A 24,640-nucleotide genomic window follows, 5' to 3' on the forward strand; every position below is an offset into this window, starting at 1 on the left:
CGCCACCCCGGCATTTGAATTTAGCATTTAGTCCTGAACGCTTCTTTACTCTCACTCTCGGATGGCAAGAACACTGGCCTGCGATGCCAGTACTTGTCCATCTCCTGGTCCTTGAAATCTGTGACCAGCATGGACAAGGTAAGACTATATATCGTTAGTAGAATCTGAGACCAAGCTACAAGGAATAAATTTGAATCACTTTATAATATTTTGCTCAAGTTAAAATGGTATATATAAGAAACACCCCCAATTTGGTGGTGGGGTGTGAATGTTTGTCTAGTGGTGGGCACCAATCACTGAGCACTTGTAGTATGCTGTGTGTATTTTATATTCTATATTTTAAAATCAATCAAAAAAATTAATAATAATAAAAAAGAAATCTGTGACCAGCACAGCCGGATGTGGACCACTCACAACAGGTTCCTCCCGGTTCAGCCGAACATGTAGCGACCCACTACTGACATCACTGTACTGTGCCGATCTCCCACCCCCACGTTTATACTGACCTTTATTCCTTCTTCCGAAGCCCAGCTGATCAGCTCTGCTATGTTTTGGGCTGATTTTAACCTTCGGAGCATGCGCAGGAGCAAAATTGTATGTGGAGGTATGTGTGGAGACATGCAAAATGTGCACTTCTGTTGCGATACAAACCGGTGGGGAAGGTATGTAGAACCCACCTTGGGTGGAAAGGCTTGTTCTATGGACTGACTGAAGTTCTTATGGTAAGGTTGCCACACCCAGCCTGCAGATATTCAAATGACCATTAGATGACAGCAAAGAGCTAAACTTTCTGCATTATTGTTCCACCTAGTGGTCATCAGGATTGTTGTAGCGCATCTACAAAATCTAGATCATTTCTTGTGCGGTCTCTTTTTATTCTGGACTATGGTGAGAAATGTGATTTTGTGCTAATAAAAGGAAAGATGTTCATTTCAATAATATATACATGGGATGAATTTTCTCAGGATAACACAGTAAAGGCATTCAAGGATATTGACATGTCGAGCTTAGTATAAATCATAGTTAAGGAATTTATTCTTGGCTCCATGCCAGATGACACAACAACCAACACTCTGCAGTCTGCATTGGTTGCCAATTAGTTTCCAATTACAATTCAAAGTGTTGGTTATGACCTATAAAGACCTTCATGGCACCGGACCAGATTATCTCAGGGACCGCCTTCTGCTGCACGAATCCCAGCAACCAGTTAGGTCCCACAGAGTGGATCTTCTCCGGGTCCCGTCAACTAAAGAATGTCACTTGGCGGGACCCAGGGAAAGAGCCTTCTCTGTGGCGGCCCCGGCCCTCTGGAACCAACTCCCCCCAGAGATTAGAATTGCCCCCACCCTCCTTGCCTTTCGTAAGCTGCTTAAAACCCACCTCTGCCGTCAGGCATGGGGGAATTGAGACCCTCTTCCCCCTAGGCCTTTACAATTCTATGCATGGTATGTATCGTAGGTTTTTTTTTAAAATATTAATTGGCTTTTAATTATTTCTAACATCAGACTACTATTGTACACTGCTTTATTGTTGCTGTTAGCCGCCCCGAGTTTCCGGAGAGGGGCGGCATACAAATTTGGCCATTCCAGAATCTTCAAGGTTGGTGACAGTGATATTTCCACCCCCGTATCCATGGGAATGATCAACTCAATCAAGCTGGAGTCATGACATATGAATCTCTCAAGCACACCTCAAGACTCATTATTCACCGAGGAGAAAAAGACCACACTGTTCAAAAAGAATAATGTAAAACTATTTGCTTTTTAATTGAAAATACACCTACAAAGTAATATTTCTCAAGCCACACCCTGGGTGCATCAGTTGCCAACTCAGAACAGGCATAAAAGAGAGAATATTCTATGGCTCATGATTTCTGTAAGAAACAGAGTTAGTATAAAGTTAAGGAACTGTCACACTTTGTAATACCATTTTTCTCCTAAAGTGACAGCACGGAATGATAACCCTTTGCATAAAAATCTTTTCAGCCCCTTTCCAAAAATAATATCCGTTCAAAGGCAAACCACAGTAAAAGTTATTCCATACAATTTAATATTAACTTTGTACACATTACAGTACCGCTATAAAAATATCTCTAGTTACATTTCAGAAAACACCTGAATCCTCTAATCTAGGATTTCTTTTTGTTAGCGCAAAGAAGAGACAAATAATTAAAAAAGGCACATCTGTTTACTGCATACAGTCGGAGATTACATAAGAGCTTTGCATTATTTTAAACACCATCAGACATACTGAGTTAATTCCTATTCTTTTTCAAAGGGGAAGCTAAGCGAGTCTCCGGCCTACCTACTTCCACCATTCAGAGACTGCCACTACAACCTTAACAATCCGGTTTAACAATCTGAAATGTTAAATCTTCTCAGGGTTTTATTCACTTGTCACACTTTTAAGATAATCCTCAATGTGTTTCAGACACTTCAAGCCAGTTTTTTGTGTGTGTGAATGTTTGAAAATGTCCTTCAATGTCTCCCGCCATTGAGCAACAGCAAGAATTTAGGCTGGGGCGTGTACCCCTAGCAAGGGCATTATTGCGATCATGTGGAAGAGTCTATCATTCTGCATTTGTAATACAGTGATCCCTCGTTTTTCGCGGGGGATGCGTTCCAAGACCACCCATGAAAAACGAATTTCGTTGAAGTAGAGGAAAGATATATTTTATGTATTTAACAAGTATTTGGACTTTTAAAACCCACCCTTTGCATTAAACAGTCCTTCTATAATGTTTCTCAGCTGGAACTCCATGTGATATCCTACCAGTTTCTTTAATAGAGCACAGTAGTACTGTAGAAGAATTTTATGAATTTTTAATGGATTTAAAATTTTTAATGGATTTAATGGAATTAAGCCCCCTTTGCAAACCCGTGAAGTAGCAAATCTGCGAAAGGTGAACCGCGAAGTAGCGAGGGATTACTGTATGGCCTAGAATAAATCTTGCCATTTTATGGACATTTTTACCTTATCTGGCCTTTCGGCTGTCCTTATCCAGCTCAAATGAAATAAAATGGAAAATTAGAAATCAAATGTAAATAAGTATATGCCAAGTACACAATACAACTGCATTGCTTTTATTTTGAGGGCGGCTGCTATTCCCACTCACCAGTAGCAGGTTGCTACCGGTTCGGATATGTAGGCCGCACCAGTAGCAAAAGTTGAGCTGTGGATACAGCTTTGCTTCTCCTGCATGTGCGACCGCATGTCCCAGCGAGATTTTGCTTCTGTGCACATGAAGATAGCAAAATTTTATGAGGGGACGTGTGAGCGAGAGAGACTTCAGTAATTTTTTGCTTTTGCGCATGCACGGAAGCAAAAAAAAATATCACCAAAATCTCTTTCATGCGCGCATCCTCTCACAAGATTTTGCTTCCTGTGCATGCGCAGAAGCAAAATATCGCTGGGATGTGTGCAGGCGCATGTGGAAGTGAAGTTGCATGCGTATCACACTGGTAGCAGCAATAGCAGCAACCCGTGCCCACTCGGTTTATGTATGTGCATGCATTCACGCCTACGTGCTTTCACAGGCTTTTGGGTATGTCCTGGGGAAAATTAACTGCCAATCCTGGCTTGGAACATGACAGGAGGCATCTAATGGAACTATAGCAGTAATGGCGAACCTTTTTTTCCTCAGATGCCAAAAGAGTGTGGGCGTGCACTATTGTGCATGTGCAAGTGCCCTCACCCATAATTCAATGCCTGGGGAGGGCAAAAACAATTTCCCCTGGTCCCCAGAGGCCCTCTGGAGGCTGGAAAAGGCCTCTTTCCCAACTTCTGGTGGGCCTATTAGGTTCATGTTTCGCCCACCCAAGGCTCCAAAGGCTTCCCTGGAGACAGTGGAGGGTAAAAATGCCCTCCGGTATCCCCTCCGGAGACTCTCTGGAAGCCAAAAACGCCCTCCCAGAGCCTCTGTGCAAGCTAAAAATCATCTGGCCAGCACACCCATGCACATTGGAGCTGAGCTAGGGCAACAGCTCGTGTGCCAGCAGATATGGCTCAGCATGCCACCTGTGGCACCCATACCATAGGTTCACCATCACTGAACTATAGGCTTGTGAGTGATTTGTGGTTCATGTTAGGACTAGATCTGGGTTATGAAAAATCCACAAAGAAAATAAAGTCGTATATAAAATATCAACTCTTTCCTGTTGTCTTGTGATTGTCTAGATTTTCACAGATAGGCAGGCTTCCTTATGTTAAACCAACTTAGTGGTGGGGAAAGACTCTTCACCAGTCACAATGAATAGATGTCCATTTGTAAACTACTTCTGTTGGGAATTATTCCACGAGTAGGCAAAATGAATAGAAACTGAGTCATTAGAACAGCAGGAAGAGCCTATTCCCCTTTATAAACCAATACAGTATAGTGTTTATTATATTATACTGGTTTATAAAGGGGAGAGGGGATAGATAGTAAAGACCTATTGTAAACTCTGAGCAGCAGCTGATGGAAAATGAGTTGGTCTGCTATAAGCCTGGATTAAATAGAAATATCATTCCCCCATTTGATCATCAAAACTCAGAAATCTAAATTTCCCTCTCCAGACCAGCAGTTTACTTAAGATTTCAACACTGAATCCGAGAATTCTATTGCAAATCATCTCTCTTTTAATCTGCCTAGATTTGTCTGTAATACTTGGTGGCTCTGAATCTAATTGTGAGATTGAATCTTGAAAATGTTTTTTTGTTTCATCAGACAATGCCAGCTATCTTAGCTTAAACTGGATAATGTCACGTTTTATGTGAAAAAAGCATTTGTAAAACTAAAATTAAAAAATCAGGGCATAAGTGCTGAATTCTGGGAATTAGCCAGGATGAAATATATATTGTAGTTTTCGGTAGTCTTATAATCTTGGAAACAAAGGAATGAACTTTGAAATATCAGATTGGCAGTTATAAGGAATAACTCAGCCCTATTTTACAAAAATGCTATTAAAATACTGTTCCAACAACTATACAACAAATGTATGTTTATATTTACACTATCATGAAGTCAGACTCTTTCAAGCATGGGACTCTCCTATTATTCCTGACTAGCAAAAAAGAGAATAATGGTTTAGGAGTGCCACCCATATGGAATATAACAGGTCACAAAGGCTAATTTCTTCCTTCAAGCATCCTACTGCAGAAATTATTCTGCTTGCGAAAAGCTTTCCTTCCTGTCTCCTGTGACCATGCATGTAAAATATAATTTAAAAATCTTATTTTTTATTTATTTTATTTATTTAAAATAAATGGGCTCTGTGAAACAGCAAGCTTCAAATGGACAAAAAAATCACAACTTCATCCCGATTTTTTTTAAATTAAAAAAACAACTGTCCTTTCTTAGTCCCAAAGACCTCTTTTTTTTTAAAAAAAAGTATTTTATATTTTCGATATTTATTAAATGTTTTCATTATTCTCTTTATATACTCTTTTTCTTAATAAAAAAATAATCAAGCACCATGTTAGTATTATTTTTATACAAAGTCATCTTCTCTCTGTGTTAGCAGGGTCTATCGGATGGATGCTGCTAACATAGAGAAAGTGGTAGAAAATTTAGTCTTTAAACCAGTATTTTTTTTAAAAAAAATGCATTTAATTCAAATTTTGGAAGATTCCCCTTCCTGAAAGCATTTTTGGCTCTCTAGTTTAATCATGAAAGCACAAATGTAGCCAAATCTTGACACATGATTTGTAGGCACTGCTGTCTAGAGTTCCATTTGTAGGTTCATACTTGACAAACAGTGTCAAGTGATTCAGCTTCTACGCATGCACAGAATTAAAAAAAGAATCAACATTTTAAAAAAAGATGGTGGCACCCATGGCCCGGCACTACTGATCCGGTTCAGTGATGTCATTATGACATCACCAATGGGTCGCTACCAGTTTGGGAAAACCAGTATGAACTGGGAGGAACTCACTCCTCGTTCAAAGTTATAATGGCACTGAAAAAAAGTGACATGTGACCATTTTTCACACAATCGTCACAGCATCTCCATGGTCAAGTGATCAAAATTTGGATGCTTGGCAACAAGTTCATATTTATGGTGGTTCCAGTGTCCCAGGGTCATGTGATCACCTTTTGCAATCTTTTGATAAGCAAACTCAATGGGAAAGTTAGATTCACATAACCATGTTGCTAAATTGACAACTGCACTGACTCAATCTAACCACCGTGCCCGGAAAAGTTATAAAATGGGGCTAAACTCAATCTAACAAATTCTCACTTATCAACATAAATTTTGGGCTTAATTTTGATTGTAAGTCAAGGACTAGATCAATAGTAGAAAGAACTTTGGGGAAAGCCATTCCTACACAAAAAGGAAGGATAAACAAAGCCCTATTTTCTTTCAATAGTAGATTACTGGCACCTTACCTTTATGTGCAATCAAGAATTGTGGTTTAAAATAACCTGCAATCTATTATTAAATAAACTACATCATAAGAAACCCTCAGGGTTTTTTGCTAGGTTATAGTAAGTTTATTTTCAGTTGCAATCTCTAGTTCCTATATAACAAGCCAGGAAGCAAGCAAACTGCTAAGAGAAACAGAATCTCAATTTATTTCTTAGTTTGATCCTAGCAAATCTTCTACCTCTTTGTTTTGAGATCTTTTTGCTCATCTGTAGGATGATGGCTTAGCATTGTGCATAACGCCCAGCATAGTCTGCCTGGAAACAAGGGATTTTTATTTCATTTGCGTTGTTTTTTTAAAATATGGGTGTTTTAGAATTCATATCTTGGTCTTTAGGTTGCTAAATTCAATGGATGTTTCAGGTGAGTTGCACTGGTGACGATGAACTGTTAGATTAAATCTTTGTCAAAAATTCTAATTGGTTTCTCTTTCATGTAAATTTAAAGTGTGTGTATTTGTGTGTGTGTAGGCTAGGGATCTTGAACAAGATTCTTAACATCAGCCTAAACTATAATTCCCATGATTAATTGGAAATGCCATATGGATATAAATCACAGATTTATATCCATATGGATAGGATCTCAATTCCCATTGAAAATTCAGTGGTAAACTGATATTTAAGCCAGGACAATTTATGAACCATGGTAATCTTCCTGGAGCCTAACTGTTTATAATCCTACCATATAGGAAGCGAAAGAAGTTACTTTCTGAAAACTATATATGATTGGTGGGTTATAATTTATCTAAGCCTCACTAGATTAAATCAGTATAATATTTACAGTTGTTTGATCAAATAATGACATCACAATTGCTGTGATAGCAATATTTCAATATGTCCATAACAATGAAGCAACTAAGATAAATTTCCTGTTCCAAAGTGCATATGTTTTTAATTTGTGTGCATTTGATCTCTGATCCTGGAAAAAAAAGTGTGTATGAATAGCAGTGTTTGTGCTAAATACTAACATCTAAAAGAGAATCATAATGTTATACATACACAGAGGTATTTGCAGGTTTGTGATATACAAAATCAATGGGATTTGAAGGTGCACAGTACCAAGGAGCAAGAGGCTCTTTCTGATACTAAAATATCCCATTGGTTAGAAATGAACACATGATTAGTAGTTTCTGCTTAATTCAAAAATATAATGACCTATGGGGAAAAAAACTATTCACTTATTTCATCCTTTAGGGGAAAAACTGTATTTGTATTTGTGCTGTTCTAACAGCAATGAAATAAGGTAACACTATCTTTTTTAAAAAAAAAAGAAATCAAAATTTCTATTAATTTCTCTAGGAATAGTATGAAATGTCAAAGGTTGACTTAATGGTGCTAAGAACATGTAGCATTTGAACAAAATGGAGCCTCTTTCAGGATTTCTTCTGTTTTGCTGTTATATTAAATGAGATCACATTAACAGGATAAAGAAAAAAGATATTTTCTTGAATAGGATTGCTAATTTGATAAAATATTTACCACCCATTAAAATGTTGCATATCACTTTGTCCTCGGACAAAGTCTTGGGAGAGGGGCGGCATACAAATCCAATTAAACTTAGACTTTGTGTAATGCCTTTGTTTTAATGGCATGTAGCCATGAATTTGGAACACTTTTCACCAATTTTGAAAAACGTGCAGCTCATCTAATCACTATTTCCCCTTGCACAAATTGTGCAGCCTTCTCCAGCCAGATGTTTCGCAGATGTCGTAGACTAGGACTTCCAGAATTCTAACCAGCATGTCTGCTGCATGTTTCCTAAGAATTCTGGGAGTTGTAGCCTCACACCAGGAAGGTGTCAGGCCAGAGAAAGTATGTCTAGGTAAACACAATATGAGACATTGAAATACTGTGCTTTGCTTCGCCCTCCTCTGGCTTTCCTTACTGGAAGGAACAAGGCGAGGCGTATGAGACAACAGCCTGCTGTTGTTCATTGCTCTAACCTAGCTATCACAAGACAGAGGAGGCAGGTCACACACTATGTCTCTAGTTCATCCTTAAACCTTTTCAGTGCTTTGAGAGTACAAGAGGAAATGAGGAACAAGCAGAAGGACCAAAGAAAGTGTATATTTTCCATCTCTCTAGTGCTTTTTTGTCAACTTTCCTCTACCTTACATATTGGTTTCACTGTCTAAGGGCTTTTCATTCTCATTCTCTTGTGAAATCAGCTGGTAAGGCTTCTTCATTTCATTCTCCTCAATCACCGAGTTGCCCATTTCCGCATCCTTGTTCCGTAACTCATGGCGGGATAAGTGTTCGACGATTCCGGCACCGATGGAGTCTCCCAAGACGTTGGTAGTAGTACGCAAACGATCCCTAGGGAACACGGTGCAATTTAAGTAAACCAGTCATTGTTTACCAACACGGTGAAAGTTTTCACTAGAAGATAGAAATCAAATCCACATCCTTTCCTTAAAAAAATCACATCAGCCATACAATAACATGTGCTTCAAGATTTGCACAGTAATAAAGAGAAAATGTTACTGGACTGATAAGAAAAAAATAAATAAATAGTGAAATGAAGTAATGGCCATACAGTGTTATCCCAGCGACCGGTGAAGTCCCACAGAGTTGGCCTCTTTAGGGTCCCGTCGACCAAACAATGTTGGCTGGTGGTATCTAGAGGAAGAGCCTTCTCTGTGGGAGCCCCGACTCTCTGGAATCAGCTCTCCCCAGAGATTTGCACTGCCCTCACACTTCTTGCCTTCCAAAAGAGCTTAAAAACTCACCTTTGCCGCCAGGCTTGGAACTTTTAAATCTTCCCCTGACCAATGATAGTTTTAAGTACGAGTGCTGAATGACTGGTTTGATTGGTTTTCCTTTTTTAAATTAAATGTAATGGTTGTTTTAATGTAATATTAATTAATTAATTAATTAATTAATTAATTAATTAATTGCATTCATATTATTGTTTTGTTTTTGTATATGCTGTGAGCCGCCCCGAGTCCTCGGAGAGGGGCGGCATACAAATCCAATTAAATAAATAAATAAATAAAGAAATAAATAAATCTCTACTTAGGAACTTAATTCGTTCCATGACCAGGTACTTAAGTAGAAAAGTTTGTAAGTAGAAGCAATTTTTCCCATAGGAATCAATGTAAAAGCAAATAATGCGTGCAATCCCATTAGGAAAGAAATAAAAGCTTGGAATTAGGGTGGGAGGAGGAGGAGGAAGAAGAGGAGGAGGACAGTCGCTGCTGAAGGAAGAAGGTGAGGTGAGGGGAATCAAAAAAAAATCCAAACCTTTAAGGCTTAAAAAAAAAAAGGGACTTTGAGGCAGCTAGGAGGAGCACACGCCTCCCATACACTGCGCGAGGGAGAGAAACCCAGGGGGTATGGCAGGAAACTGGCCGGGCCTTTGTGCCGCTCTCAAATATCCTGGGAAATTTTTCCTGGCTCGGGTTCTTAAGTAGAAAATGGTTCTTAAGAAGAGACAAACAAATCTTGAACACCTGGTTCTTATCTAGAAAAGTTCTTAAGTAGAGGTGTTGTTAAGTAGAGGTACCACTGTATCTCAAAATTAAATATGAGTTCCAAGAAGGAAGAGCATCAGGCGGGGATTGTTGCTTCCGCTGCGACCGGTGCTTCGCGTCACTGGAGTGCGCACACATATGTCTGAATGAGATTCTGCTTCTGTGCATGCGCAGGAAGCAAAATTTTGTCAGGGATCGTGCTATGCGTGTATGAGATTTTGGTCATATTTTGCTTCCGCGCAGGTGCAGAAGCAAAAAATTTCCGAAATGTCACCCAAACGTGCGTCTCCTCAGGAAATTTTGCTTCCTGCTCATGCGCAGAAGCAAAATCTCGCTCGGATATGCACACACGCCGGAGACGCAGAGCTGCACACAGCTCATTTTTCACTACCAGTTCGATGGCGTCGACCGTACCGGTAGGAACCCACTACTGAACAGCAGGTAGGTGTTTTGTAACATTTATATTTTCCTTTGGACCTCTTCCTTCTCACACAAGTAGATTCAAACTAACTGGCTACAAGCTGCCGCTTTAAGAAACAAAGAACAGGAAAATTAAGATTTGCATGTCGAAAAGATGGTTGGTGGCGAGACTGAATAATGTATTTTTAAAAAAACTACAGCTTGGAAGGTGAATGGAAATTGAATCACTTTCATATCTCTGCCCCCCAAATCCTCATCAGTACCCTATTCTAGTCTTCTTTTTAAATAAGATAACAGGTTGACATTTGTATGCAATGTAACAAGGTACTACAGTGATCCCCCGTTTATTGCGTCCCCAACCATTGCGAACAGGGTACTTCGCTATTTTTCAACCCGGAAGTCAAAAATACCATCTACGCATGCGTGCCGGGCACGCATGCGTAGATGGCAGCGGCTTCCCTGGGTCTTCCCCCTCTTGCTGGCGTCAGCGAGGAGTTTCCCCACCGCCCACGCAAACTCCTCGCTGCCGCTCGCCCGCCCTTCGCCTGCCCACGCCGTTCGCTCCCCCCTCTTGCTGTCGGGAGGGCGAGAAGCCCTCCCCAGCACCCGCTCGCCCGCCCTTCGCCCTGGCGGAGAAATTCCAGCCCCCACCTGGTCCCGCCCGATCCTCCTCCCTGAGGCAGCTCGCCCTCCCATGGCCGCTTCCTCCACCCTCTATTGCAAGCCTCTCTCCTCCCATATTCTGCCCCCCTCCCAGCTTCCAAGCCGCATTCGCCTTCCTCCGCCACCACCAGCATCCAGCTCCCGGCCAAGCAGCCAGGAAAGCCGAGCCGGGCGTGGCTGGGAACATCGGCGCGGGAGGCAGGAGACGGCCGCCGTCACCGCCATACGCGGCTCGGCTTCCCTGGCTGCTGCTCCGGTCGCCCGATCCGTCTCCTGCCTCCCGTGCCGATGTTCCCTGCCAAGCCTGGCTCGGATTCCCTGGCTGCTTGGTCGGGGGGGGGGGCTCGGCCGAAAGGAGCTGGAGACGCAGAGCTGAACACACCCCTTCATCCCCAAAGGCCGGCCTTTTTGTCTGGGAGGGAAGATGACGTGCCGGTGGCACAGGGGCGAGGGGCGGGAGGCAAATCGCTGCGTCTCCAGCCCCTTTTGGCCGACCCCCCCCCCCTCCGGCCAAGCAGCCAGGGAAGCCGAACTGGGCTTGGCGGGGAACATCGGCACGGGAGGCAGCTTCTGCCGGACATGGGCAATGGGCGGGACAGAGAAGCGGGGAGAATCAGGAGGCTCCTTTGGCAGCTGGGGGCTGCCTGGCTTTGTTGTTTTGGCTGCAGCGGGTGCCAGGCAGCCTCCAGCCGCCAAAGGAACCTCCTGATTCTTCCCGCTTCTCTGTCCCGCCCATTGCCCGTGTCCGGCAGAAGCTGCTGCCTTATTGCTCTTTGCCGGCGGGATGCAAAGTGCTGGGGTGGGAGGGTGTCCTGACAGCCCCCCCACCCATATGCTTCGCCTCCCGCCGGGCAAGAGCGCTCGGGTGGCAACTTCTTCTAGATACGGGCGATGTCCACGCTCTCTCTCGGCGCTTTCGAGCCGAGTCCGTGAGCGAGTTCGCTCCCAGACTCGGCTCGAAGGCGGCGAGAGACAGCGCCAGGAACGGGCCTGTCCACGCTCTCTCTCGCCGCTTTGGAGCCGAGTCCGTGAGCGAGTTCGCTCCCGGACTCGGCTCGAAGGCGGCGAGAGACAGCGCCAGGAACGGGCCTGTCCACGCTCTCTCTCGCCGCTTTGGAGCCGAGTCCGTGAGCGAGTTCGCTCCCGGACTCGGCTCGAAGGCGGCGAGAGACAGCGCCAGGAACGGGCCTGTCCACGCTCTCTCTCGCCGCTTTGGAGCCGAGTCCGTGAGCGAGTTCGCTCCCGGACTCGGCTCGAAGGCGGCGAGAGACAGCGCCAGGAACGGGCCTGTCCACGCTCTCTCTCGCCGCTTTCGAGCCGAGTCCGTGAGCGAGTTCGCTCCCGGACTCGGCTCGAAGGCGGCGAGAGAGAGCGCCAGGAACGGGCCTGTCAACGCTCTCTCTCGCCGCTTTCGAGCCGAGTCCGTGAGCGAGTTCGCTCCCGGACTCGGCTCGAAGGCGGCGAGAGACAGCGCCAGGAACGGGCCTGTCCACGCTCTCTCTCGCCGCTTTCGAGCCGAGTCCGTGAGCGAGTTCGCTCCCGGACTCGGCTCGAAGGCGGCGAGAGAGAGCGCCAGGAACGGGCCTGTCAACGCTCTCTCTCGCCGCTTTCGAGCCGAGTCCGTGAGCGAGTTCGCTCCCGGACTCGGCTCGAAGGCGGCGAGAGAGAGCGCCAGGAACGGGCCTGTCAACGCTCTCTCTCGCCGCTTTCGAGCCGAGTCCGTGAGCGAGTTCGCTCCCGGACTCGGCTCGAAGGCGGCGAGAGAGAGCGCCAGGAACGGGCCTGTCAACGCTCTCTCTCGCCGCTTTCGAGCCGAGTCCGTGAGCGAGTTCGCTCCCGGACTCGGCTCGAAGGCGGCGAGAGAGAGCGCCAGGAACGGGCCTGTCAACGCTCTCTCTCGGCGCTTTCGAGTCGAGTCCGTGAGCGAGTTCGCTCCCGGAATCGGCTCGAAGGCGGCGAGAGACAGCGCCAGGAACGGGCCTGTCAACGCTCTCTCTCGGCGCTTTCGAGCCGAGTCCGTGAGCGAGTTCGCTCCCGGAATCGGCTCGAAAGCGCCGAGAGACAGCGCCCCCCGGACCCCCAACCCGGGTTTGGGGGGCTGCTAGGAAGCCCCCCATGCCGGCGGCAAACAGCCGCGCCGCCCCCAATCTTCGGCTCCTCGCTAGCGCTGTGGGAGTAAAAACACCGTCTGCACATGCGCAGACGGTGTTTTTACTTCCGCATCGCTACTTCGCGAAAACCCGCTCGTTGCGGGGGCTCCTGGAACGGAACCCTCGCAACGAGCGGGGGATCACTGTATACATTTCTTCAGAAAAGGAACTACAAGGACATAAATTTGATTTACACTGGGGCATTTGGTTTACTTCAATGTCATCTGGCGGGACCTAGGGGAAGAGCCTTCTCTGTGGTAGCCCTGGCCCTCTGGAATCAGCTCCCTCCAGAGATTCACACTGCCCCCACCCTCCTTGCCTTTCGCAAGACCCTTAAGACCCATCTATGTCACCAGGTATGGTCATGTCCCCCCCCTCTCTGACCATTAAATGTTATGTGTGGATGTGATTGAGTTAATTGACTGCTTTTTAATGTAATAGGATTTTAGCTTATAGTTTTTAACTATTAGATTTGTACACATATTGTTTCTGTATTGTATTCTGTGAGCCGCCCCGAGTCTTCGGAGAAGGGCGGCATAGAAGTCTAATAAATAATAATAATAATAATAATAATAATAATAATAATATAGAAAAATACTCACAGAAACCAATCCACAGCAATGATAAGCGTTATGTCATCTGTAGGCAAACCAACGGAGGTTAATACAATCACCATTGTGACCAGGCCAGCTTGAGGAATTCCTGCTGCACCAATGCTGGCAGCTGTTGCAGTAATACTGTTACAAGGAAAGAGATATCAAACCAATCCTATTATCATTTTCATATTTAAAAACATGTCCTTATGTTATAAAATTCTTTCAGCCTTGATGAAATTGTTGGCTAGAAGTTCATGAGTCTGGTTGGAATCAGTTACTAGCTTGCATGATCAAAAGTCTTTCCCCTTTCATTTCTCTTACAAGAAAATTTGATGCTTAAGCTAGATAAGCCATGTTCAAATATGTACTCAGTTTCATGAGTTAGACCAGTCTTCCCCAAGATGGCATTTTCCATGACAAGTACACTTCAACTCACAGAATTCCTGAACTCGCATGATTGGCTCAGGAATTCTGGGAGTTGAAGTCCACAAGTCATAGAAGAGCCAACTTTGCCTATCCTGTCTTAGATATTCAGATTGTGATCCATCCTTCCTTCCTTCCTTCCTTCCTTCCTTCCTTCCTTCCTTCCTTCCTTCCTTCCTTCCTTCCTCCTTCCCTTCCTTTTTATGTCAAGTTTAAAAAATGTATATATAAGTATTTTGAATACAGAACAGTGGTACCTCTACTTACAAACTTAATTCGTTCTGTGACCAGGTTCTTAAATAGAAAAGTTTGTAAGAAGATGCCATTTTTCCCATAGGAATCAATGTAAAAGCAAATAATGTGTGCAATTGGGGAAAACACAGGGAGGGTGGAGGCCCTGTTTCCTCTCAGGAGATTCCTAGAGAGGCCCCATGGAAGCTTCTCCCTGCCTTTTCTGGCCCTGTTTCCTCCCAGGAGATTCCTAGAGAGGCCCCACAGAGGCTTCTCCCTGCCTTTTCCAGTTACAGTTTTGGATGCTTGGTTTTGTAAGTAGAAAATAGTTCTTGAGAAGAGGCAAGAAAAATCTTGAACACCCGGTTCTTATCGAGAAAAGTTTGTAAGTAGAGGCATTCTTAGGTAGAGGTACCACTGTATATTGTCCGGATATGCCATTTTACAAAAAGGAAATGATGATGATGATGATGATGATGATAATAATAATATTAATAATAATAATAATAATTTTAACCTTACTTATAATTATAATTACTTATTTATGTTCCTATAAAATATATTGGCATACATATAATTATAAACAACATTCATATTTTACTTAAACAAAACAATATTCTTCCTTCATCTAATTTCTACCTCCATCACTATATAACACTAAAAACAATAAGTAGCACAATAGGAAGAAGACCTGCGGTCTATGTAGCTGTCTCAATCTGGATTAGGTCTAGATATTATAATTTGCATTGCAAACAATGAAATATTCTGTGATTTCTGAATTGTTCATGACCTTCTACTTTATCCTGTCCACCTGTGTTACCATACATTCCACTCAGAAATGCCCCTCATTCTGACTTTTCTAGCTTTGCTGTCTTGCGGAGGTATTCAAGGATGTGTACTTTTGCAGCGTTTACAAACCTGATTGTGATAATTTGCCCAAAGTTGAGATCCATATTGTTAACCTGTGCAATGAAAATTGCAGCCAGGGCTTCATACAAAGCTGTCCCATCCATGTTAATAGTTGCACCCACAGGCAGTACAAATCTCGTAATGCGTTTGTCTACTCCATTGTTCTCTTCCAAACACTTAAAAGTGATAGGCAAAGTGGCAGAACTGAAATCAGATGGGGAGAAAAAGAAAAGAAGATACCATTACCATGTATGTATGTATGTAAGTACGTACGTACATACGTAGGTACATACGTTCATACCTACATACATACATACATACACATACATACATACATGGTACAGAGAACGTACAGAAAAATAGTTTGTGTTCATATAGTTAACCTTCAGACAATGCTCCAAATTTTAAAATCTGCATCCAGAATTTGGATTCCTGAGTGTATATTATAGAAAGACCATACAGTACGGGTAGATAATGTGTGGTGCCTATACATTTTCAACACCTTTCATTTCATTGATGTCTGTCTAACTTGGGAGACAGTACAGACTAAAAGATATATCTCAATACAAAGCAGTTTCAGATATTAATTTTCAGAATTAAGAATAATTAATGTAAAAGAGATGCCCAATTAAAATATTTATTGGAATACAGTGAACCCTCGAGTTTCGCGTCCTCAAGCATCGCGAAAGGGCTATTTCCCGAGTTTTCAACCCGGAAGTAAACTCCACCATCTGCGCATGTGTGCCTTTTTTTCTATGGCCACGCATGCGTAGATGGTGGAGTTCCCCAGCTGGGAAGCTGGGCGGCTTCCCTGGGTCTTCCCCCTCTTGCCCCGGTAAGACCCCAGCGGCGGCGCGAGCAACGGCGTGGGCGGGCGGGCGGCACGCGCGGGGACACCCCAGCTCCGCTGCCCAGCTGGGGAGCGGATCTGGGGTTTCCCCAAGCGCGCGCGCTTTGCTGGGGCCGCTCCCCAGCTGGGGAGCGGAGCCGGGGTTTCTCCAAGCGCGCGCGCGTTGCTGGGGCCGCTCCCCAGCTGGGGAGCGGAGCCGGGGTTTCTCCAAGCGCGCGCGCGTTGCTGGGGCCGCTCCCCAGCTGGGGAGCGGCCCCAGCAACGCGCGCGCGCTTGGGGAAACCCCGGCTCCGCTCCCCAGCTGGGAAGCGGCCCCAGCAACGCGCGCGGGCTTGGGGAAACCCCAGGTCCGCTCCCCAGCTGGGGAGCGGCCCCAGCAACGCGCGCGCGCTTGGGGAAACCCCGGCTCCGCTCCCCAGCTGGGGAACGGCCCCAGCAACACGCGCGCGCTTGGAGAAACCCCAGCTCCGCTCCCCAGCTGGGGAGCGGCCCCAGCAACGCGCGCGCGCGCTTGGAGAAACCCCGGCTCCGCTCCCCAGCTGGGGAGCGGCCCCAGCAACGCGCGCATGCTTGGGGAAACCCCGGCTCCGCTCCCTAGCTGGGAAGCGGCCCCAGCAATGCGCGCGCGCTTGGGGACACCCCGGCTCCGCTCCCCAGGAAACCCCAGGCGCGAGCAACGGGGTGGGCGGGCGAAGGGCGGGCGGCGGTGGAAGTAAAAACACCATCTGCGCATGCGCAGATGGTGTTTTTACTTCCGCACCGCTACTTCGCGAAAAATCGATCATCGCTTGGGGTCCTGGAACGGAACCCTCGCGATGATCGAGGGTTCACTGTATATGGAAAAATAATATGAAGTGCATCAAAATCTGGATTGTTACATTCTCAGACTGAAGCACATAGGTTAGAAACATAGAAGTCTGATGGCAGAAAAAGACCTCATGGTCCATCTAGTCTGCCCTTATACTATTTTCTGTATTTTATCTTAGGATGGATATATGTTTATCCCAGGCATGTTTCAGTTCAGTTACTGTGGATTTATCTACCACGTCTGCTGGAAGTTTGTTCCAAGGATCTACTACTCTTTCAGTAAAATAATATTTTCTCATGTTGCTTTTGATCTTTCCCCGAACTAACTTCAGATTGTGTCCCCTTGTTCTTGTGTTCATGTTCCTATTAAAAACACTTCCCTCCTGAACCTTATTTAACCCTTTAATATATTTAAATGTTTCGATCATGTCCCCCCTTTTCCTTCTGTCCTCCAGACTATACAGATTGAGTTCATTAAGTCTTTCCTGATATGTTTTATGCTTAAGACCTTCCACCATTCTTGTAGCCCGTCTTTGGACCCGTTCAATTTTGTCAATATCTTTTTGTAGGTGAGGTCTCCAGAACTGAACACAGTATTCCAAATGTGGTCTCACCAGCATTCTATATAGCGGGATCATAATCTCCCTCTTCCTGCTTGTTATACCTCTAGCTATGCAGCCAAGCATCCTACTTGCTTTCCCTACCGCCTGACTGCACTGTTCACCCATTTTGAGACTGTCAGAAATCACTACCCCTAAATCCTTTTCCTTTGAAGTATTTGCTAACACAGAACTGCCAATACAATACTCAGATTGAGGATTCCTTTTCCCCAAGTGCATTATTTTACATTTGGAAACATTAAACTGCAGTTTCTATTTCTTTGACCATTTATCTAGTAAAGCTAAATCATTTACCATATTACAGACGCCTCCAGGAATATCAACCCTATTGCACACTTTAGAGTCATCGGCAAATAGGCAAACCTTCCCTACCAAACCTTCCCCTATGTCACTCACAAACATATTAAAAAGAATAGGACCCAGAACAGACCCTTGTGGCACACCACTTGTAACATGTCTCTGCTCAGAATACTCGCCATTAACAATAACTCTCTGATGTCTACGCTTCAGCCAGCTGCAAATCCATTGAACTATCCAGGGATTAAGTCCAATCTTCACTAATTTATCTATCAGCTCTTTATGTGGAACAGTATCAAAGGCTTTGCTGAAGTCCAGGTAGGCAATATCCACGGCACCACCTTCATCCAACACCTTTGTGACATAGTCAAAGAAATCAATGAGATTAGTCTGACATGATTTGCCTTCAGTAAAGCCATGCTGATTTGGGTCCAATAAGTTATTGTTTTTTAGGTGCTGCTTTATCCTCTTTTTGAGTAGAGTCTCCATCATTTTAACTACAACTGATGTCAAGCTAACTGGCCTGTAGTTACCAACTTCTTCTCTACTGCCCTTCTTGTGGATAGGCACAACACTGGCCATTCTCCAATCCTCAGGAACATCTCCTGTTAACAAGGATTGGTTAAACAGAGAAGATAAGTCCCAAAGGCGCTTTTTCTTTTCTTTTTAATTATTTTTATTGATTTTTATGTTTTCCACATCTTAATATTTCTAAACAGATCCACCTCTATATATATACATGAACATTTAGGCTTGCCGCAGAGGGGAGGGGAGGGAAGGGTGTGGCCCTATGACGCGGGCAATGAGCAGACTGAATAATGCTTTATAAAGGTGATTGTCTCCCATGGCATTTTTAATACTCTGACAAAGTTAGCAGCACGCTAACGAAAGCTAAGTGGTTTTATTAAAGTTTCTATGTTCCGGTGATCGAGATGGCTGCTGCCTCATCATTCACATGAACATTTATATAATTTGTACATTGCTTTTTCTTATTGTCAAATCTTACGTTCCCATTGCACATTGTCTTGTGGTCTTTCTTTTCTTTATCCATTCATACCATTTAATCCGTGTATTATAATATTGACAGTCCTTTTGTCCATTTAACTCCATTGTTAGTTTGTCCACCTTAGTACAGTCATATATATTTTTTAAAAATTCCTTTTCCAGAGGTGTTTGAGGGTCTTTCCCATCATTGCATATATGTAATCCTTGTTGCTCTCCCAATATGTAATATTAGATATTTAACGTTTTTAGGATATTGTCCCCTAGTGATTCCTAGTAAGAAGAATTCAGATGTATACTCTATCATTTATTTTTATTTTATTTTATTTTATTTTATTTATTTCATTTTATTTATTTATTTATTTTTTCAATTTATTTATTTATTTATTTATTTATTTATTTAGTTAGTTAGTTAGTTAGTTAGTTAGTTAGTTAGTTAGTTTGTCCAATACACAATGAGAGTTTTAGTGGGCAGTTTTCGCCTTAGAACAAGGACAGAAACACCAGCCTGAAGATGATGAGTGGGACCTCATCGAAACGTCGCCAGAAATTTCCAAATCCTACACGGGAAGAAACCCGAATATACCAAGACCGTCATATATATAGGACATACTCATAGTAAAATATATCTATGAAAGAATAGAAAAGAAGATATAGTAATAGAACATATCAATGAAAGAATAGAAGAAGAGATATAGAAATAGAAGAAAGGTATAGGAGATATAGGAGAGCAATAGGACAGGGGACGGAAGGCACTCTAGTGCACTTGTACTCGCCCCTTGCTGACCTCTTAGGAATCTGGATAGATCAACCGTAGATAATCTAAAGGTAAAGTGTTGGGGGTTTGGGGATGACACTATGGAGTCCGGTAATGAGTTCCACGCTTCGACAACTCGGTTACTGAAGTCATATTTTTTACAGTCAAGTTTGGAGCGGTTAATATTAAGTTTAAATCTGTTGTGTGCTCTTGTGTTGCTGTGGTTGAAGCTGAAGTAGTCGCCGACAGGCAGGATGTTGCAGCATTGTTTCTGTTATTTCCTGCATCCACTTATTTATTTCCCTCCAGTACCATTTAGCTTCTCAAAGAGCTGAATAAGCCTTTTAGATGAGAAGCAAAATTGAACGGGTCCAAAGACGGGCTACAAGAATGGTGGAAGGTCTTAAGCATAAAACGTATCAGGAAAGACTTAATGAACTCAATCTGTATAGTCTGGAGGACAGAAGGAAAAGGGGGGACATGATCGAAACATTTAAATATGTTAAAGGGTTAAATAAAGTCCAGGAGGGAAGTGTTTTTAATAGGAAAGTGAACACAAGAACAAGGGAACACAATCTGAAGTTAGTTGGGGGAATGATCAAAGGCAACATGAGAAAATATTATTTTACTGAAAGAGTAGTAGATCCTTGGAACAAACTTCCAGCAGACGTAGTTGGTAAATCCACAGTAACTGAATTTAAATATGCCTGGGATAAACATATATCCATTGTAAGATAAAATTCAGGAAATAGTATAAGGGCAGACTAGATGGACCATGAGGTCTTTTTCTGCCGTCAGTCTTCTATGTTTCTATGTCTTCAAAGAAAAATTAGGAAGTCCAATTGCCTCTTGAAAATGCACCTTCATGGACCTGGATAACTGAGAATCTCCATAGAGATCTGTAGATGAGCTGAACCCAATTAGGACCTGTTATTCTTGGTTTATGCATATGTACAGGTAGTATATATATCGAGTAAAATCTCCTGTATCCCAAGCTATTTGATTGTGAAAACCTACCTCGAGGAAGTTCCCAAAGCTGTGATGAGAGCTTGCAACAATCCTCCAATAAAGACCCAAGGATTCTTCCGAGTAATGAAGAAGTAGAGAAGTGGGAGAACAATAATTGCATGGATGAGCAAACCAATGATAACGGTCACTGTATACATGGCAAGCTGGCCTCCAATCACACCCATATCTTCCATCTCAACGATTTTCCCAGCAATTAAAAACAAAATGCCAAGTGGTGCATACCTGAAAAAAAAAAAAAGAGAGAGAGAGAGGGAGGGGGAGGGAGGGAGAGGGAGATAGAGAGATATGAATGCATTGCTTTGTAACTGTCCTATAAGTCTTCTTTTGTGTAATGTATCTGAGTCTAAGGAGAAGGGCGGCATAAAAATCAAACAAATAAATAAATAAACAAACAAACTGTTGCAACTCATTAGCTAAATTAGTGACTCAGGTTCTATTTGTTCAAAATCTGGAGGAAGATGTCAGAGGTTATGGGTGAGGAATGAGAATATCTATTTCACTAGATAATGCACCAGATGGGAATCCAGTAATTCCTGGAAAAGGGAGTCTGAGTTGATTCCTGGATCATCCTTTCATTTCACATATAAGATCACAGAACGGTAAGAGGCAATCAAGTCCATTTCCTTGCCCATTGGAAGATACTTCTTTTTCTTCCTTCAATTGTGCCCCATTCTTGGAGACTGCCTGGACAAGTCCCTGCAAATTTTTTCGGCAAGGTGCTTTAGAGGTGATCTGCCATCGCCTCCTTCTTAGGACTGACTGCCCCAATATCACCCAATTGACTTTATGCTCAAAGCAGGACTACAATTCATGATCTCCCAGTTTCTAGCCTGGTACCTCAAACACTACACCAAACTGCCTCTCAAGATTCATCACATCACCGCAAATGTCTAGAAGCTTTGTTTAAAAACCTCCAGTGAAGGAAGAAACCACTCCACTCATTAACTTATTCTGCTGATTGATGGTTGTTATTGTCAAGAATTTCAATTCAATTCAATTCAATTTATTAGATTTGTATGCTGCCCCTCTCCGAAGACTCGGGGCGGCTCACAACAACAATAAAAACAGTATAACAATGGAACAAATCTAATAATAAAATTACATTTAAAAACCCAACAATTTAAAAACCATACAACACAAACAAACCAAACATAAAATATAAGAAAGCCTGGGGGAGATGTCTTAATTCCCCCATGCCTGGCGATATAGGTGGGTCTTGAGTAACTTGCGAAAGACAAGGAGGGTGGGGGCCGTTCTAATCTCCGGGGGGAGTTGATTCCAGAGAGCTGGGGCCACCACAGAGAAGGCTCTTCTCCTGGGGCCCGCCAAACGACATTGTTTGGTGGACGGGACCCAGAGAAGGCCAACTATGTGGGACCTTATCGGCCACTGGGATTCGTGCGGTAGAAGGCAGTTCCAGAGGTATTCTGGTCCAATGCCATGAAAGGCTTTAAAGGTGCTTCCTAGTGTCTGATCTGTACCCACCTCCTTGAATTTTCATCCCAGAAACTGTTAGAACAACCAAGAAGGAAGTACAGCTTAGACCTCAACGTAAAGAGGTGCGAGGGATCAAAAACAGGTAATAGTAGCACAGTGGATTTAATACTTAGAAACATAGAAACATAGAAGTCTGACGGCAGAAAAAGACCTCATGGTCCATCTAGTCTGCCCTTATACTATTTTCTGTATTTTATCTTAGGATGGATATATGTTTATCCCAGGCATGTTTAAATTCAGTTACTGTGGATTTATCTACCACATCTGCTGGAAGTTTGTTCCAAGGATCTACTACTCTTTCAGTAAAATAATATTTTCTCATGTTGCTTTTGATCTTTCCCCCAACTAACTTCAAATTGTGTCCCCTTGTTCTTGTGTTCACTTTCCTATTAAAAACACTTCCCTCCTGGACCTTATTTAACCCTTTAACATATTTAAATGTTTCGATCATGTCCCCCCTTTTCCTTCTGTCCTCCAGACTGTACAGATTGAGTTCATTAAGTCTTTCCTGATACTTTTTATGCTTAAGACCTTCCACCCTTCTTGTAGCCCGTCTTTGGACCCGTTCAATTTTGTCCATATCTTTTTGTAGGTGAGGTCTCCAGAACTGAACACAGTATTCCAAATGGGGTCTCACCAGCGCTCTATATAAGGGGATCACAATCTCCCTCTTCCTGCTTGTTATACCTCTAGCTATGCAGCCAAGCATCCTACTTGCTTTCCCTACCGCCTGACTGCACTGCTCACCCATTTTGAGACTGTCAGAAATCACTACCCCTAAATCCTTTTTAGGGGTAGTGATTTTACCACATTATTAGAGCTAAATCCTTTTTAGGGGTAGTGACTTACCACATTATTAGAGCTACCAGTCGCATGATAGCCTCATTCAGGCTGTCGAAGAATTCTCTCAATGCTCGACCTTGTTCCTTCATATTGCCAATCACCAATCCAAAACTAATGGAGAAGACCACCAGTCCAAGTGCATTCACTCCATTTACAGCCCCAGGCACAGGGATCATCTCCTTCTTCATCTGGGTTAGGTTTTCCACAGCTTCCGTTACGTTATTCATAATGGCAGCGAGGACCGACGTTTCGTTGGAATGAACATGTGCATGAAACTCACGCTCTTCATAGTTCGTTTTGAACTGTTAATGATGGTGAGAAGGACAAATATTACATCCATGGGTGAAGTATCCTGGAAGCCCCTTATTTCTAACTGCTCAAATGCAATTATCAAAAGGTTTGATTGGATAATAGAATAGACTCGATATTGGTCACTGCACGCCAGAACAACCAGACCAGTGTTTCCCAACCTTGGCAACTTGAAGATACAGCCATGCCTCGTCTTACGAACCTAATTGGTTCCAGGGGGAGGTTCGTAAGACGAAAGGTTCGTAAGACGAAACATTGTTTCCCATAGGAAACAATGTAAAGTCAATTAATCCATGCAACCAGAACCCCCCCCCCCGCAAAAAAACGCTGCCGCCCGGCTGTCACCTTTTAAAACAGCGCGCGGCTTCCCAGCAGCCTCCCGAAGCCGAACGCCAAACCCGAACTTCCGCGTTCGGCATTCGGAGGCTGCTGGGAAGCCGCGTGCTGTTTTAAAAGGTGACAGCCGGGCTGGGGGGCTTCCCAGCAGCCTCCCGAAGCCGAACGCCAAACCCGAACTTCCGCGTTCGGCATTCGGAGGCTGCTGGGAAGCTGCGTGCTGTTTTAAAAGGTGACAGCTGGGCTGGGGGGCTTCCCAGCAGCCTCCCGAAGCCGAACGCCAAACCCGAACTTCCGCGTTCGGCATTCGGAGGCTGCTGGGAAGCCGCGTGCTGTTTTAAAAGGTGACAGCCGGGCTGGGGGGCTTCCCAGCAGCCTCCCGAAGCCAAACGCCAAACCCGAACTTCCGCGTGCGGCGTTTGGAGGCTGCTGGGAAGCCGCGTGCTGTTTTAAAAGGTGACAGCCGGGCTGGGGGGCTTCCCAGCAGCCTCCCGAAGCGGAACGCCAAACCCGAACTTCCGTGTTCGGCGTTCGGAGGCTGCTGGGAAGCCCCCCAGCCCGGCTGTCACCTTTTAAAACAGCTGTGCGGCTTCCCAGCAGCCTCTGAACGGTTCAGAAAAAATTTGCCTCTTCTTACGAACTTTTTTTGTGTTACGAACGCCAAACCCGAACTTCCGGGTTTGGCGTTCGGAGGCTGCTGGGAAGCCCCGCAGCCTGGCTGTCACCTTTTAAAACAGCCGGGGGGCTTCCCCCAGCAGCCTCCCGAACGCCGAACCCGGAAGTTTGGGTTTGGCGTTTGTAACACGAAAAAAGTTCGTAAGAAGAGGCAAATTTTTTCTGAACCCCGGGTTCGTATCTTGAGTTGTTCGTAAGACGAGGGGTTCGTATCTTGAGGTACCACTGTATTTGGACTTCAACTCCCAGAATTCCCCAGCCAGCGAATGCTGGCTGGGGAATTCTGGGAGTTGAAGTCCAGATATCTTTAAGTTGCCAAGGTTGGGAAACACTGAACTAGACGCAAGGAC

At 44.1% G+C, this 24,640-nt stretch overlaps 1 protein-coding gene across 5 annotated transcripts in view; it reads right to left on the bottom strand.

Moving 5' to 3' along the window:
* Window positions 1–8,514: 8,514 nt before the first annotated feature.
* SLC1A3 (solute carrier family 1 member 3) overlaps window positions 8,515–24,640 on the bottom strand; it is a 58,415-nt gene continuing 42,289 nt past the window's right edge. For 3 of the 5 annotated variants that reach the window (XM_070736397.1, XM_070736395.1, XM_070736393.1), the window contains 5 exons: window positions 22,977–23,272; window positions 20,619–20,852; window positions 15,278–15,472; window positions 13,712–13,846; window positions 8,515–8,719 (listed from right to left, as the gene is read on the bottom strand). In XM_070736397.1, coding sequence (XP_070592498.1) covers window positions 8,515–8,719; window positions 13,712–13,846; window positions 15,278–15,472; window positions 20,619–20,852; window positions 22,977–23,272 — 1,065 coding nt within the window. The remainder of the gene's footprint in view (window positions 8,720–13,711; window positions 13,847–15,277; window positions 15,473–20,618; window positions 20,853–22,976; window positions 23,273–24,640) is intronic. The other 2 variants (XM_070736396.1, XM_070736394.1) reach the window with 2 other exon arrangements.

The sequence above is a fragment of the Erythrolamprus reginae genome, chromosome 2 (genome assembly GCF_031021105.1).
Source record: "Erythrolamprus reginae isolate rEryReg1 chromosome 2, rEryReg1.hap1, whole genome shotgun sequence".
In the NCBI taxonomy this organism is placed as follows: domain Eukaryota; kingdom Metazoa; phylum Chordata; class Lepidosauria; order Squamata; family Dipsadidae; genus Erythrolamprus; species Erythrolamprus reginae.